The following is a 15,102-nucleotide window of genomic DNA, read 5'->3' as shown; positions in this document are numbered from 1 at the left end:
GCCTCTCCTGGCCCCCAGCTGCGGCTTCCACTGGGGGAAACTCTGCTGCTGTGGCTGGGCCTGGTGGATCTTTCTGGCTACTTCATCTGCTCTTCTCACCTCCATCCTCACCATGCCTGCTTTGGTATTTGAATCAAGTCAGTGCAGAAAGCTGAGCAGGTTGAAAATGAGGAATTTGTCCCTTTTTCCCTTGCTTGCTCTCTCTCCTTATGTTTCTTTTGGAACTGAGGGAACTCTGGTGCCAGGTTCCACCCAGCTGGTAGGGATCCACAGCCTTAGGCAACCAGGGTCTGGGTCTAGCTTCCAGCCCTACCTGGATTTGCACAGCTCAGTCTGTCCAAAGAAAAACTGCATGTGATGGGTGGAAAAACCTGGGTCAATATCTCAGATATTTTTTACAGTTCCAACTCTCATTTACATTTACTGCAATGAGGTTTTTTTTTTTTTTTTTTTTTTTTTTTTTTTTTGTTTTGTTTTTTGTTTTTTGTTTTTTGTTTGTTTGTTTGTTTTTTGTTTGTGGTTTTTTTTTTTTTTTTTAAGTAGGATCAAATAGTGTAGTAGTAAATCTGTGTTCTGATACACAGAATTTTTCAGCATGCAGTCATGCCAGATGTTCAGACTAAGGATGTTGTGAGTAATATTAAAGTATCTGGTTTTTAAAAATAGATTTTAATTTTTATATGCTTGTCCTGTCAAAAGGTGGAGAATTGAATAACTTCATTTTCATGACCATCTAATGTTGTAATTTTGTCCTTGTCTTTGGAAAAAATCCACCATCACCTTCATCCTGAAGAATGTAAAATCTCTTCTGCAATCTTCCCACATATACTTATTTCCCAGAAAATGTAGTTGACTTTAAAACATTTTATTCACTGACAATGCTGTTCACATTGACACAGCAATTTCAAAAGCAAAAACACTTCTGAATTAGGCAATTTGTTACCTGTTTATTTTGGTGGTGTGAAGCCAGTCTCCTACAAGAGGAAATCCTTCAGCTGATCAGTTTGCTTTGCAAGCTGTTTTTTTGTAGGGGAATTTTATTGCTACAAATTTTTGTAAACAATCTCACATGCCTGAGTGAGATATCACCTTCATTTGCTCTGATTGAAATTTCATCTGCCTGGACTTTCTGGTTTACTTTTTTCTTTTTTTTTTGAAATTTTTGCACCAAAGTTAAATAATAATCCTAAATGACTGTGTAGTGCTGCTAACTGGCTAGTGGGTATGAACACATTATATACAGAAACAGAATTAGACCAAAATCTGCATTACAAGAGGTAATTAAAATCACTACTGCTGATGTGACTAATGCTATTAAAGCATTAGTGATAGGCCAGGCCCTGCTCCAACTGGCAGCTCTATTCATTTGCTGAAACACGGTCTTTCCATAAAAACTGATGAGTGCAAAAGTGCCTTATGAAACTGTGAGAAGAGATGAAAAATACCTTTACATGCTTTCAGAGGGGATGAGTGACACACAAAGCTGGTGCCTGCATTGCAATGAGAGCAGCCACTGGGGCTGCTGTCAGCCAGACAAAGCCATGTTACTCTCAAGCATTCCACTAATTAAAAATAAATGCATATTAGGAAGCTCTGCAAATCCCAGGAACATGAAAGAGGAGTGTTTTCTGATTTTTTGAGCAGTGAAATAATGCTGCAAGTCCTGGTGGGACAGGGAAAAGCACAGTTGCTGCTTTGATGTCCCTGGGATAGTGATGGGCATTAAAGCAGGTGAGAGATGTAGAGCCTGGGGAAAATTTTGCCCTGAATTTTTATAATTTAGAGAGACACTGTCAGGTCAAATATGCTCTGCAATGCAATGTTACTAAAGCCAAAACCCAAGCCCTTTCCCTTTGAACTGAAAATTTAAAAAAAGGTTCACTCATTTCTTCTTTCTCTCAAAATCTAGTGCTGTACCTCTTTCCTGTCCACTCCTGACAGAGACTCTGGGCCCCAGCACAGAAAGGACATGGATTTCTGGGAGTGAGTCTGGGGAAGGGACATAAACATGGTCAGAGGGCTGAAGCACCTCTCCTGTGAAGACAGCCTGAGACAGCTGGGGTTGGTCAGACAACAGGAGAAGAAAAGGCTCCAAGGAGATATTCCAGCACCTTCTAGTACCTAAAGCTGGCTCAGGAGAGAGGAAGAGGGACTTTTTACCAGGACATGTAGCAATAGGACAAGGGGTAATGGCCTTAAACTGAAAGAGGGCAGGTTTATGGCTGTATCCTACAGACCCAAGGAACATGAACTGAAATACAACAGGCAGCTCTCAAAACAAAACAAAACAAAAACCAAAAAAAAAAACAAAAAACCAAACCAAACACTACAGAAAGGTAATTGTAAATGACACTTATACATGAAGTATAATTTAGAGGCATGATCAAACAAAAGATTAAGAACTGGATTTATCATAGTTTTTTCCTTATATAGCACTAATTTTTTAATGATAAAAATAACAGTATTTTACTGCATGTAAATCTGAGGTGAGAAAGTTTATCCACACAAGTCATGTAGAAAGTGTACAGTGCATTTGTTTGTTAATGGCAAGAAAAAGTTTATTTTTTTCAGGACTGCTAGCAATAAAGGCAGACTTCTAAAAGAATTTCCATGTAAACACATATTTATTAAGAGCCTTATTAATATATCAATTCTTTATTGCATTTAGTATTTTATCATATGTTTAAAGGACCAAGACATTTTTATTTTGAAGCGCACTTCCCCTTAGCAGCAGCATCTGTATGTGTGTGCGTACATGTGCATTTGTTCCAACCAGAGATAACCTTCTCAACCTTCTCCTCCCAATTCCAAACAGGAACTGCATCTTCAATCTCTTTGTTTTCACATATATGGTTATCATAACAATGCTAGTAAGACTGTGAAAAATGTCTTCTGTCCCGTCTTGTCATAAAGAATTTGAAAGCTGCCCAGACTTTGAAACTCATCCTAGGGGACATTTTTGATGCTCTGGTAAAGATTTTTTTCTGCAGGACTGACGGAGTAGAGAATGACCACCATAAGCTTAAAACACCACTGGTTGTATTTAACGAGGCCAAATTAATCTGCCTCCTCCCTTCCACACATACCGCTCAAGGTGCAGCTTGATCAACTTCAGGAGTAAGAGAAATATTAAAAGAATATAAATTCCTCCTTCAGATTTTTATAAGCACTTTTCCTGAATGTTCTTTTATTCAGTTACTCTCTAATTAATATCAGCAGAGTATCAGTCAGTGATGGTGCACATCCCCCGCACCAGTTTAATTAAATCATACATTCAATTCATCGAGTATTCCACTGTTCCCAAAGAACTACAAAATATCTCTTCTTCAGTAGATAAAGAGGAATTATCACCTCATGGGAAAAACCAAACACCCACTGATTGAGTTATAAAGTAAGTCTTTACAACTAAGTTGGATATTAAATACATTCTAACACAGATATCTTGCTAAAATGTTCTTTCCTCTTGCTTTATAAAAAATAACTTATTTTTTTCATGCCTAAATCTCTCCTCCAGTTTCACCTTCAAATGACCCAAGAAAAACAGACCATGAATGCACTCTTGCAAAGCACTAGCAACCTTTCTGTTTCCTGATGGAAGAGTCACCCCCATGTGCTGAAGCTGTCCCAGGGATTCTGTGCAGTGGATGCAGCATCACCGGCCGTGCAAAGGGGACGTGGCAGGAATTCCCTCCTTGGAAACACTGCCTCTTGGGTTCTTAACAGTGTTTTGACCCTTTCCCCTTACTTTTCATAGGCAGAACTGAACCAATCTACTTTTGTGCTATTTTACTTCTTAACAGACACTTTCTCTAGAAAGCCACTAGATCTGACAACTCGGAGCACCGTGCCTGATCAGATAATGAATGTTTACATGTGACAGTCAGTGTTTCCAAACTGCTCCATTGTTCCCAGAGTCAGGGTAAGCCCTGGTGCCCATCAAGAGAAGAAAGCAATAGGAGAGGAAGGAAGGATTTCCTGCCTGGCAAGAGCAGTCCTGTTTAAATCAGAGATGGAGTTAACCACCCATTCAAACATAGGCATGTGAAACCCTGACACAGATTGCCTGGATCTGCCTTGCACAGGATTACCAAATCCCAGTGAACCATGTTTAATGAAATAGGGTGAGATGATTCCCTAGTGCTGGCAACACAGCAGGCAGAGGAATGATCACAGACTGTCCTTTGTTTGTTTGTCCCTCCAGAAAAACATTCCTTCTGTCGCCATCCTGTGCCCCGATGCAGCTCTTTGAGTGTGCTAAGTCACTTGAGAGATTCTGGGGAAAAATTTACAGCCTGGCCATCATGTAGATTTATGGTTGCTTGGCTGATTAGAGAAGGGTACATATTTTATTAATAATTGTGTTTATCCTCAGTTTTAGGGTTCGTAGCTCCAGCAGGAGTGGGTTTCCTCTTTCAGTTCACACCTGGTGACATCAGTGGTGCTTAGGCACTTGACAACAAGGTAGATGTGAAGATCTGCTGCAAAATCTGAGGGATCTGTTTGGTATCCATGGCAATAAAAGACCGACCTGCTGGCAGTGTCCTCTGCAGCCTAAGGAGCAGAATGAGGGACAAGACACAGACACAATTACACCTCAAATTATCTTTCCTACCACAAGACAGGATTCCTCACACTGCTGTCACCATGCAATTAAATGTTTGGGAAAGCAGCAGAGGGAGAAAACACTGGGAGCAGGTATGGCACAGAGTTAATTTCAGCAACATGAACAGAAGTCTTTCCTGAGATTTCTATCCATGTTCTTTTTCTGACATGCCAGAACTCCATTTTGATCAAGGTACCATGATCACATGAGGCATCACCACAACTGGTTTGCTGAGGACAGTTATAGATTTACACTGGAAATGAAGATACTTATACTAAATCAACTGCCATGAACCCACAGCTCTTTCAGTTCAACAAGTCCAATGATTCTAACTGTGCTCTTTGTATTTCTTCTTTGACATTGCTGCAGATTACACAGAAATGGATTCTTTTGCCAATATTAACCTGACACATTTTTTTTCACAGCCTAACTCACCCTTAAAAGTCAAACTAGATGCATGTTACAAACCCCATCTCCCTCATGTCCAGTTAGCAGGCCTGGGATTTACTTCTTCTCCGCTTTTTGCATAAGATTTTGCTCTATACTATTCTTTCAATGCTAAATTACTAAGTAAATTCTCACTTTTAAAAGAAGCTTTAAAAAACACAGAATTCCCTTCTCCTTCCTCCACAGCAGTTACAGGAAGGCTTTGTCTAATTCTGCACGTCCACATACATAGAAATGCATTTCAGTGACAGCATTGTGTGCATTTTCCATACCCAGCAAACTAGGCTATTGTAAGATCTCTTACACAGCAGGATATGGTCAAAGATGTTTTTTCTCTTTTAAATTTCTATCAAAAGTAAAGGAACTTTCTGTAATTATAAGCTTTCAGAATGGATTCTCTTTTGATGAATAACACAGCTCTGAGGTACAGACCTGTAGTCACAACTCATGATGTCTGTGCAGTTGTGTCTTTCAACCTTTTACTTCTTAAAATTATCTACCGAGGGCCAACTCCCTTTCAGATTTCTTTCATTCTCCTCTAGTTGAAGACTCAAACAGAAATAGAAAAGACACTGTTGATATTTGTGGCTATACCAGCTTTTTGCTGCTGGTACTGGTACTTGGTGGATATGGAATCTGGAAGAACACCTGGGACAGAAATTCTTTTTTTTCCCTTGTGCCCGAACATTTTAAAGTGAAATTATGGAGTAGAACTAAACCCAGACATATTGTCTCAGACACTCCAAAGAATTTATGTCTCTAACACAAGGGGAGTATCCAAGTCAAATTTTTGGCTTTTTTGAAGCCAATTACATAAGAGTATAGTGCACATCCTGCGGCAGGAGGATGGCATCAGCTGCTCCTTTTGGATGCAGAGGATGCTCTGAACTTGCTGGCTATAAGGGATGTCAACAGGATCCACAAGCCAGTCTCCTCCCTGCACAACCCAGAAGCTTCTCACCAGCACATTAATAATGATAATAGTAAAAAAAACCAGATGAGTGAAAACTTGGATGTGACCCATCAATGTGCACTTGCAGTCCAAAAAGCCAATTGTACCCTGGCTTTCCTTCATCAAAAGCAGTGCAGGTAGCAGGGTGAGCGAGGTGATTCTGCCCCTCTATTCCACTCTGGTGAGACCCCACCTGGAGTGCTGTGTGGTCCACAGCACAGGAAAGACATGGAACTTTTGGACCAGGTCCAGAGGATGGCCACAAAAATGGTCAGCAGAATGGAGCACCTTTGCTATGAAGACAGGCTGAGAGAGTTGGAGTTGTTCAGCCTGGAGAGGAAAGTCCAGGGAGACCTTATTGAAGCCTTTCAATAAATACAGGGGGCTCGTAACGACATAGTGAGAGTTTTTACTGGGCCTGTAATGACAGAATGAGGTGTAGCAGTTTTGAACTGGAAGGGTGTAGATTTTGACTGGAGATATGGAAGAAATTTTTACAATGAGAGTGATGATGCACTGGCACAGGTCATCCAGAGAAGCTGTCTTTGCCATATCTCTGGAAGTGTTCAAACTTGAGTTGGATGGGGCTTTAAACACTGTGATCTAATGAAAGACATCCCTGCTCATGGCAGGAGGGTTGGAACAGATGATATTTGAAGGTCTCTTCCAACCCAAACCATTCTATGATTTTTGATACTGTGACCTCAGTGCAGAACAACAGCATGGGCAACTCACTGCAATAAAAGCACAATTTAGATTTATGCTGAATGAAAGCAAGCAGTACTAGGCATAAACCAAACACACTTACCTATCTGCCTGGTCTCCCAAGGATCCTATAAATATGGCAAAAGCATTGACTTGAGTGTTGGTGGTCAAGACCTGTGCAAACTTCGATGGCGGAATTCCGTAGCGCTCGAGATTCGCGTCACTCAGGACGATAACAAAATACTCGTCGGCCTCCTCCTTGGCGATCTCCCGAATGGCATGTTCTGTCCCTTCCAAGGTGTGGTCTCCACTCATGCAGAACTGGGCGTGGGCATGCATGGTCTGTGTCACAACATAACCACGTGGAAACACATAAGGTGACTTCAGGAACAAGCACTCATTTCAGCTAGCACAGGAGGAGTAAACATTCCCCTGCTGTATTAGGGGACCCATCAGAAATGCAGACAGTGCTCCAAATAGAAAAGAAGATGCAGCTTTTTGTACATAATGTGTCATATTTTAAGACAGCAGCACTCGTTAAAAACACAATCAAAACCCGCATGGGGACCTAATTAGACTGGGCCTTAGGGAAGGTAAAACACTTTGGTCAGCTGCAGTTTGAGTAGATAATTTCCTATGTATTTTAGGAAGAAAACAGGGCTTAGTTTCCTAATGCTATGAATAGCTCCTGCAGGCTCATAATTTACACTGGACTTTCCAATCTTAGTAGTGATTTAGTTATTGTCAAATATCTGTTTCCTGACAGTGTCAGTCACATTTAAAAATTATAAAACATTTTGTTAGCGCTGTTACAAAAAAAAAAAAAATACACCATATTCATTGATGAAGCTGTTACCTATGTAGAAGGCCAGGAATTTTAGATGTTACAGGTTCTTCTAATCAAAGGAGCTATTTTAAAAATGGTTTTTGAAGGAAGCTCAAATATATGCTTCTAGCCTATCAAGCTACCAATCAGGTAAATCCTACAATATATTCAATTTTTCTTCATCCTACTAGAGAAAAGTTTTGGTGAATACACTTTGCCATTGTAATTTAACATGTTTAAAATTTAGCATTGACGCATTTTCCCAATGCTACTGGGATGCATAACTTCTTGAAGGTACCAGGCTAAATCACTGACTTGGGATCCCTCTACAGTTTTGAATGAGTCACTTATGCACTAAAAATATCACATGATTTGGGCAGAGCTATCTATATCACTGTATAATCTTTGGAACTTCCCCTATCCTTTGACAGGTAGTCAAAATGACACATTTAGGGTGCAGCAGCCCAGAATAAGGCATACCCAGCTTCCACTATTTTTGTACAATTTGTTTTCTGCCATGTCTCTAAAAGGTCCTATTTCAATTTTAAGCAAATACACAGATTTTTCCTTTCTTGTCTTTTATTTTACTATCCTCATGTTTTGCATACCTACAGTTTTATCTTTACAGTCATAAAATCCTTAATTACCAGCATCACTTGTCACTAGGATTTACCTTAAGAATCTCTAATCTTTGCTTATTGTTCTTGGGAACTTTGTCACTCCCAACCAAGGCGATGTTGAAGCCATCTCCTGAATGTCCAACAATGTCATACTGCAAGAAAGAAACATCATCAGTCACAGGTTACTCACAAATGGCCCTTGGCTCACAATGACATAAGACAGATCAAAGGCAATTTGCAATTTTCAACAAAAAGACCCCAAGTACAGTTCCCTGTTTCTGTTTATGAGCTACTTAAGGGAGCTACTTGCAATTTCTCACTGACATGAAAACATAGGAAAGAATTGCTAAATAATGAAATTAAGGAACAGTTCCTTATTTCCATGGTCTGTTTTTCACATCATCCCACCAACTGCAGAGCGATGATGTGTAAGATCAAGACCTTGCCCTCTCACATTGTCTACGTATTTCTTTTAAAGCAGCAATTTTCATCCTCTTGAGTCTGACAAACAAGAAGCACATTGTTTGAAAGTAGCTCCTACGTCTGATGAATCTTTTTGGTGACCTCATTCTGCTCTGAAAAAAAAAAGGTACTACAAGTCCCCTTTCTTTAAAATCAGTACCCTTATTTTTGTGCACAACAGATCAAAGCCATTGCTGAAAGTATATAGAGAAGTGAATTCCAAGAGCCCCTGTATGTTTTCAAAGGAGATGGTGTGCACATCATTCTCCTGTGAGATGCTGCAAAATTGACACATGGAACTACGATAGCTCAAATATCCTGTTGAACAAATAACGTAATATTGCAAAGGCCTCTGTTTTATGTGAGAGCTTCATTGTTACATGAAAATCAAGACAAGCTGAGTTATGGCAAGGTCCTGACCTACCCTTTGTGTTGTGGATGTGTCAGGGAGAATTCATGAGCAGGACAAAAATGGATTTAAGAGCTGTCTACACTGAGCAAGAGAGCACAGTGTCCAGAATCTGAGCCCAGGGAGACCTGAGCTGGCAATTCCTCAGCATGAACATGTCTGTATATCCCCCTGCCTAGCTGGCACAGACCTGCCTTTACTTGACAGGAAGCCCTGATGCAGCATTTTATCTTTCTGTTTTCTTTATTTCAAGTACAGTTACAGGTTCCTGCTGGGTTCACCATCCCTAATTCTCACATAATCATCTGGTAAAAGGCAGGTCTATTCCTCACAGTCTTTCTGTCTTTTCTTTCCTATTGAAAGACACTTTATTTGGTGTAAGTCAGGTCCTAGAGACAGGAGAAATAGCTCCAGACAAACAGACAAAGCTCTTTTTGTTTCCACATCACTAATTTGCTTAAAATCTATCAAAAGAAAGCTAGAGCAGCTGGAACAACACTTCTAAAGGTGACACCTCACTCTGTTAAAGAGCAAATGTGCAATATACTGTAGATTATTTCACCCAAGGTCAGACCATTTTATGACAGCCCCACGTAAATCAGACTTCCTTTCCCTAGGAAATCTTTATATAATCTAGTCCCCACACAATCCTATTTCTTTCTGCTCTGTTGGCTTTTCTCTTCTACTCTCCTCAGCTCTCAAATGCCTAGTATTTGCTACCCAGACTCATGCAAAGCTTACAGTTTGCCAGATGCTTTGTCTTCAAAACCTATTTCTTATCACCAATAATGCTTCAGACTCTCTTGATGGATATGAAGACACCACAAATGAAAATATACAAATTTTGAGAATAATGCTGAGGTTACATTCAAAATACTTCCTAAATAAAACAGGAATATATCCCATTTAATAAAACCTGAAGCATGCACAGGGAATGTGTGCGTGAGTGTTGTTTAAAAATTAAAGACTATTCAAATCAGAGGAACTAAATAAAGCAGAGGTTTAATGGGGCAGAAAATACAGTGCTTGTGGTTCTTATGCAATGTCAGAAATGCCCACACATCTAGGGTAGGCTCTTAATTATGAAACCTTGCACATCCTCTGCTGAGCAGTTTTGCATTCAGTACCACTTTTAAATCAACAACCTAACTATGCAAAGCAAAATGCTGCCCCTCTCCTGTGTAAAAAGGCTGATTCCTTTTAGAAGGCTCCTTCCTGGCTTCCTGGATGTCTCCCACTGCCTGTCCTTGAGTCAGCTCTGCCATACTGAGTTCATGGGAATAGGCCAAACTTTGCTGTTTGGGAATATCATTGTGGTTCTTGACACACATCAGTAATAGACCAAGCTTTCATCTCAAACAGTGTGATTTTAAACCCAGTGTGACATCTTGTGTAAGAGGAACTGCTGTATCTCCTAGATGAAACACTAGATGTTGACCCTACAGTAGGGCCCCCTCCACATTCTTGCACAAGGCGGGAACAGACAACCTGGTTACGGGCAAGGCGAGGCTGAAATGATCTGAGCAAACTATTGCAGGCATGGAAAGGCATCCACCTGGGAACATCATGTCCTGTCTGCTCCCTGCTCACAGAGCTGCTTATTATTCTTTGTGTGTGCCCATGCATGCACCCGATACGTGTGCTTATCTTTAACAGATGTTATCAGTTTCCTTGTTTCTTTGCTGACAGCTTACTATGCTATTTGTGATTTAAAAACATTTGGTGAGGCAGCAGGGGAGAAGTGGCTATTTGATTCATCCTGACTGCTGCATTCTGGGTCAAGTAGGGCCTCCAGATCCTGCTGTGCTGGGGAAGAGAGGAGCTGTGGTCAACAGCCCTCTTGTGCTGGTGCTCATGGTCCTGTGATTCATCTGGAAGCCAAGTCAAGGACCAGAAGTAACAAAAATCTAATGAGTGTGAGTTTGCTCTAGGGAAGATCAGCTCTCCAAACTGTGAAGCTGGGTGAGTTCACAGCAAGGGAATGTAGCTGCACTGACTTGGATTGACTTAAATCAACATAGGACTGCAGGCTGGGACACCCTCCCTGGGAAAGGAGAATTGGAGTAGGCTTACAGAAAAGTTCTAGAGGTGACAGAAGAGAGATGTTTGCCCAGGGGAATGTATTGAATCTGTCACAATTTAGGAAAACAGAGTTTGGGAGAGGAGCAAAACTAGGGCAAAGAAGCTCACTCTGAAATGGTAAAGAATTAAAATCTCTTCTGAAGTAAATGATTACCTCTCCTGATCTGTATTCTACTAAATGAACCCTCAGTGATTTCATATTATCTTAGTGAGCTCATTGTAAAGAAAAGGTGCAGACAGCTCCACAGTCCTGGTCAACTGGGAACCCTAATACATGCAGGCACATGCAGACTTTGTCAAAGCCAACTTCCTTCCTTTGCAGTAGCTAAAGACAAGCACAGAAGAAGTGCCTCTGAAAAGCAGAGAGCCAATCTGATGCCTTTCCCCCATAAATTCCCTAAGGAGGACTTATGTGGATGGAGTTACAAGAGAGAGAAAAGTTGCGATACAATCTTATTTGGAACTGACTTTGGTTTTGCTTTACAAAGTTGCAAGCAAAGGAACTCAGGACAAATCCAGCAGCAAAATACATTTGCTGTAGTGCAGCTTAATTGAAATAATATATTATTGTGGTACACAGAAGCTTTTTTTCCAATAGCCTCAGGTACATTGACACAAAGACTCCTCTATTCAGAGTACACAGCATGTAAACATGTATCTTGAAATAGCATAATTTTGTTGGTTTCTTTCCATAGGGAAAGGTTAAAACAATCTCTGTTCCACTGTCACATTTTGCACTGAATGCATGGTTGCTGCTGCCTAAAATGGGTAAAATGGAAGACTTTGTCTTCTGCAGCTGCTATGCCAAAAGGTTTCATTTCTGAAGGCATTTAAAAAGCTGAAAGAAGATGTGTGCTGAATGTAAAAGGCAGTGTGAATTAGACTCTGCTGGAGGGCTAGATCTTTATAAATTCATCTTTTCTTTGGACAACAGTGAACATTTTATTTATCTGAGCTTATTTCAAACCTTTTGTTTATTATTTAAAAGAAACTATTTTGCCAAACATGTGGACCATTTCTTTTTTTCCTGAATTAGCAGTGCTGCCTGCACAGTAAATTTTACAAACACAGAATGCTAAAAGAGGCATATAAAATCTTCAATATCCCTTTAATATAGCTATAAATAATAATTCAGGCTTTTCCTACCAGGTACATAATACCCTATTTATTGAGGCACAATATTTTCAAGGCTTCATAAAATTGCTGTTGGATAATTTACTGGACATACCTCCTAAATCTGCCATTATGTGTGCAAATCATGGTAATCGGGGATGATGTAAAAACATACAGCTTGTGACAGACGTAGTACTACCTCAGATAAAAAAAGAGAAAAAACTGCCCTCCCGTGCATTTTTAAACAATTGGCACCTAAAATGGGATGTTCAGAAGATGGGCCCCCTGTTTTTCCCTTGACAAGGAATGATTCACTACCTGCATTTATGGGAAATGGAAGTAAGGGAGGATGTCCCACATGAACATAAAAAGCTGAAAAATACCTACTGCACTTGTCTGCTTTTATAAAAGGTAACTTCATTACCTGCTTGGTGCAGTCATATACCCATTACTCAGCTCTTCTATATAAGAAAGCAAGAAGAATCTATTTTCTGTCTTCACTCAGTGCTGTTAAGATCATCATACAATCAACATCATCCCTGATACCCATGGGGAAAGCTCAGCTGGGTAGGATAAACAGCCAAGGAAAAGCCCATCTGATTAATTCACAACTGTATTTAGCAAAGCAAACCATCAGAAAAGCCATCCTGACCAAAAGCCAGGAATTGCCTTCCAAAGTCTGCACTGCAGTTAGATAGCTGAAGGGAACTTTCCTATGTAAATCCCCTTTGCTCAACAAGCTAGATGATCCCCTTGGTTCAACACATATTTTACAAGATACCCCTCAAATTTTCAGCATATGTTGTTGCGAGCTGTGCAGATGGGGCTACAACAGGAACAGATAACAGCAGGCATATCTGAAGGCCAAAAAAGTCTATTTTTATAAAATCAGGGAAGAAGAGAATAAGGAAAAGGAAGAAAGAAAAAAGTGATAAACTGCAGATTTTTAATTGCACACTACACAGTTGTGTGTTCTTTTTCAAATAGCTCCTCTCTTAGATATGAGAAATGTATTTTTGCAGACATACCAAACCTTCAGCTTTGTCCTGAGAAAAATCAGCAGCATCATGCAAAGTGTCAAGAGTTGTACAGAATGGAGTCAGTGATATTTAAAAAAAAATCACTGCCCCTCCTGCTCTCTGAAGCCTGACCCACAGACTTTAAAATCACAGAACTGAAGAGAGTTTGTAATGATCTTAACTAATACTCCACGGTGTGCTGGCTGCATGTCTAGTTTTACATGTCATTCCTTTACCATGCACTTGGGGGTTCTGGGTTCTCAGCATTGGAGCTTCACTGGAAATAAGGACAAGTGGTTTTCTGCCATTGTGTTACATTCTTCTCTAGGGTTATCATTTTCTAAGCCATTTTCCTCAGCCGTGTGAATGTAAAAAAATTTATTATTTAAAATAAGAGCAGAATGAACAATTGTCCCCTGGTCACCATTTCTGTTTAAGTCAAGATTTCATCAGCTCCTTGATTTTTATCTCCTCCACACTGAGCAGCTCTTACTAAGTAACTTGCTTATTTATTTAGTCATTCCTTGTACACAGACACTTTCACACCCTTTGCAATCTTTGTTACCCTCTCTTCTTTTTCAGCTCTACAAGAACTTTTGTGAGATGGGGAGCAAAATTGCACACATTACTCCTAATGTGAATGCACTATGGATGTTTATTGCAACACTCTCATGCATTCTTTCTTCTCTCTTCTTTTGTAAATAGTTTAGAACATTCTATTAGCTTTTTTCACAGCTCGTGAGAATGGAGTGTTCAAAGAACCACACAACATAATTACAAGACATCTTTGTTGGGCACCAGTCTATAGGTGGGAGTGAGGACTAACAGAAAGCTGAGACTTTCTTACCATGTATTTGAAATAAAAATTCTTCCACTTGCAGCACTTTACACCTAAAACCACCAGCTACCATTTTATTTCTCAGCCACCATTTATGGTCAGTTCCTTCTCCATTTCTTATAGCTGGATTTCCCTTTTTATTTTCTCAAATAAATTCATATATTTAGCAACTTTTGTCATCTCACTATTCATCCCCTTTAACAGATCACTTACAAATATACAGAACAACATAACAGCATGGACTCTGCCACAGATCCCAACACAGCTCCACCACTGACCCACTAAAACATGACCACTAAGTCAGTTTCCTACATTTTTGGGAGTATTTTGTTTATCTAAAGGATTTCCCTTTTATCCCCAAAAGCCCCTGGTGAGAGACTTTGTCAGTTGCTTTTGGCCGAGGAGAATCTACCTACCAACCAACCAACCTTGCTTGTCACACACATAGATACCTTACTTCCCTTTACAAAACCATGTTGACTGCACTACAATATATGATATTTACCCTTGTGTCCACTACTTTTCTGTGTGAATGATCCTGCATTTGCCATACTCATATCTGTGTTGCTCAGATATAGCTGATTTACCAAGCTACACAAATCATGCTGCCTAGTTGCACTGTCACTGTAAATATTTGTCCTTAACTTTTCTATTATCAGTGAGCAGGAGATACATAAACAGCAGAATCAATAAGGCCCTGATTTCCAGTTATTTTTTAAATTACATTTGAGTTCCCACATGGCTTCTCTGAGCTAAGGTAGAAGTTTCTGGTTACAGCATTTTCCTGTAACAGGATTACACCACATCAGTCTCTACCCAGCCTATTTTCATTATGTTTTCAGGAACGTAGTGACTTTGGGAACAAAACCATAATTTCAAATTTGTTTGAAATTCTGCAGCATGCTCTGTTTAAGAAAGTTTAAGGGAAAGAAAGCCAAAGAAGATGGTAGCACAGGCCTTGTTTTCTTATGAAAAAAGATGATGCCTATCTCCTTTTATAGACATTTCTATTGAAAAACAGCAGTG

At 39.9% G+C, this 15,102-nt stretch overlaps 1 protein-coding gene across 1 annotated transcript in view; it reads right to left on the bottom strand.

Moving 5' to 3' along the window:
* Positions 1-2,390: 2,390 nt before the first annotated feature.
* VWA8 (von Willebrand factor A domain containing 8) overlaps positions 2,391-15,102 on the bottom strand; it is a 178,474-nt gene continuing 165,762 nt past the window's right edge. The window contains exons 43-45 of the mRNA XM_056484352.1: positions 8,207-8,305; positions 6,811-7,049; positions 2,391-4,551 (exon numbers count right to left, since the gene is read on the bottom strand). Coding sequence (XP_056340327.1) covers positions 4,443-4,551; positions 6,811-7,049; positions 8,207-8,305 — 447 coding nt within the window. The 3' untranslated portion in view covers positions 2,391-4,442. The remainder of the gene's footprint in view (positions 4,552-6,810; positions 7,050-8,206; positions 8,306-15,102) is intronic.

This window comes from Oenanthe melanoleuca, chromosome 1 (assembly GCF_029582105.1).
Source record: "Oenanthe melanoleuca isolate GR-GAL-2019-014 chromosome 1, OMel1.0, whole genome shotgun sequence".
NCBI lineage: Eukaryota > Metazoa > Chordata > Aves > Passeriformes > Muscicapidae > Oenanthe > Oenanthe melanoleuca.
Note: the sequence above shows the minus strand (reverse complement) of the source record. Positions and strands in the feature narration are given on the sequence as shown.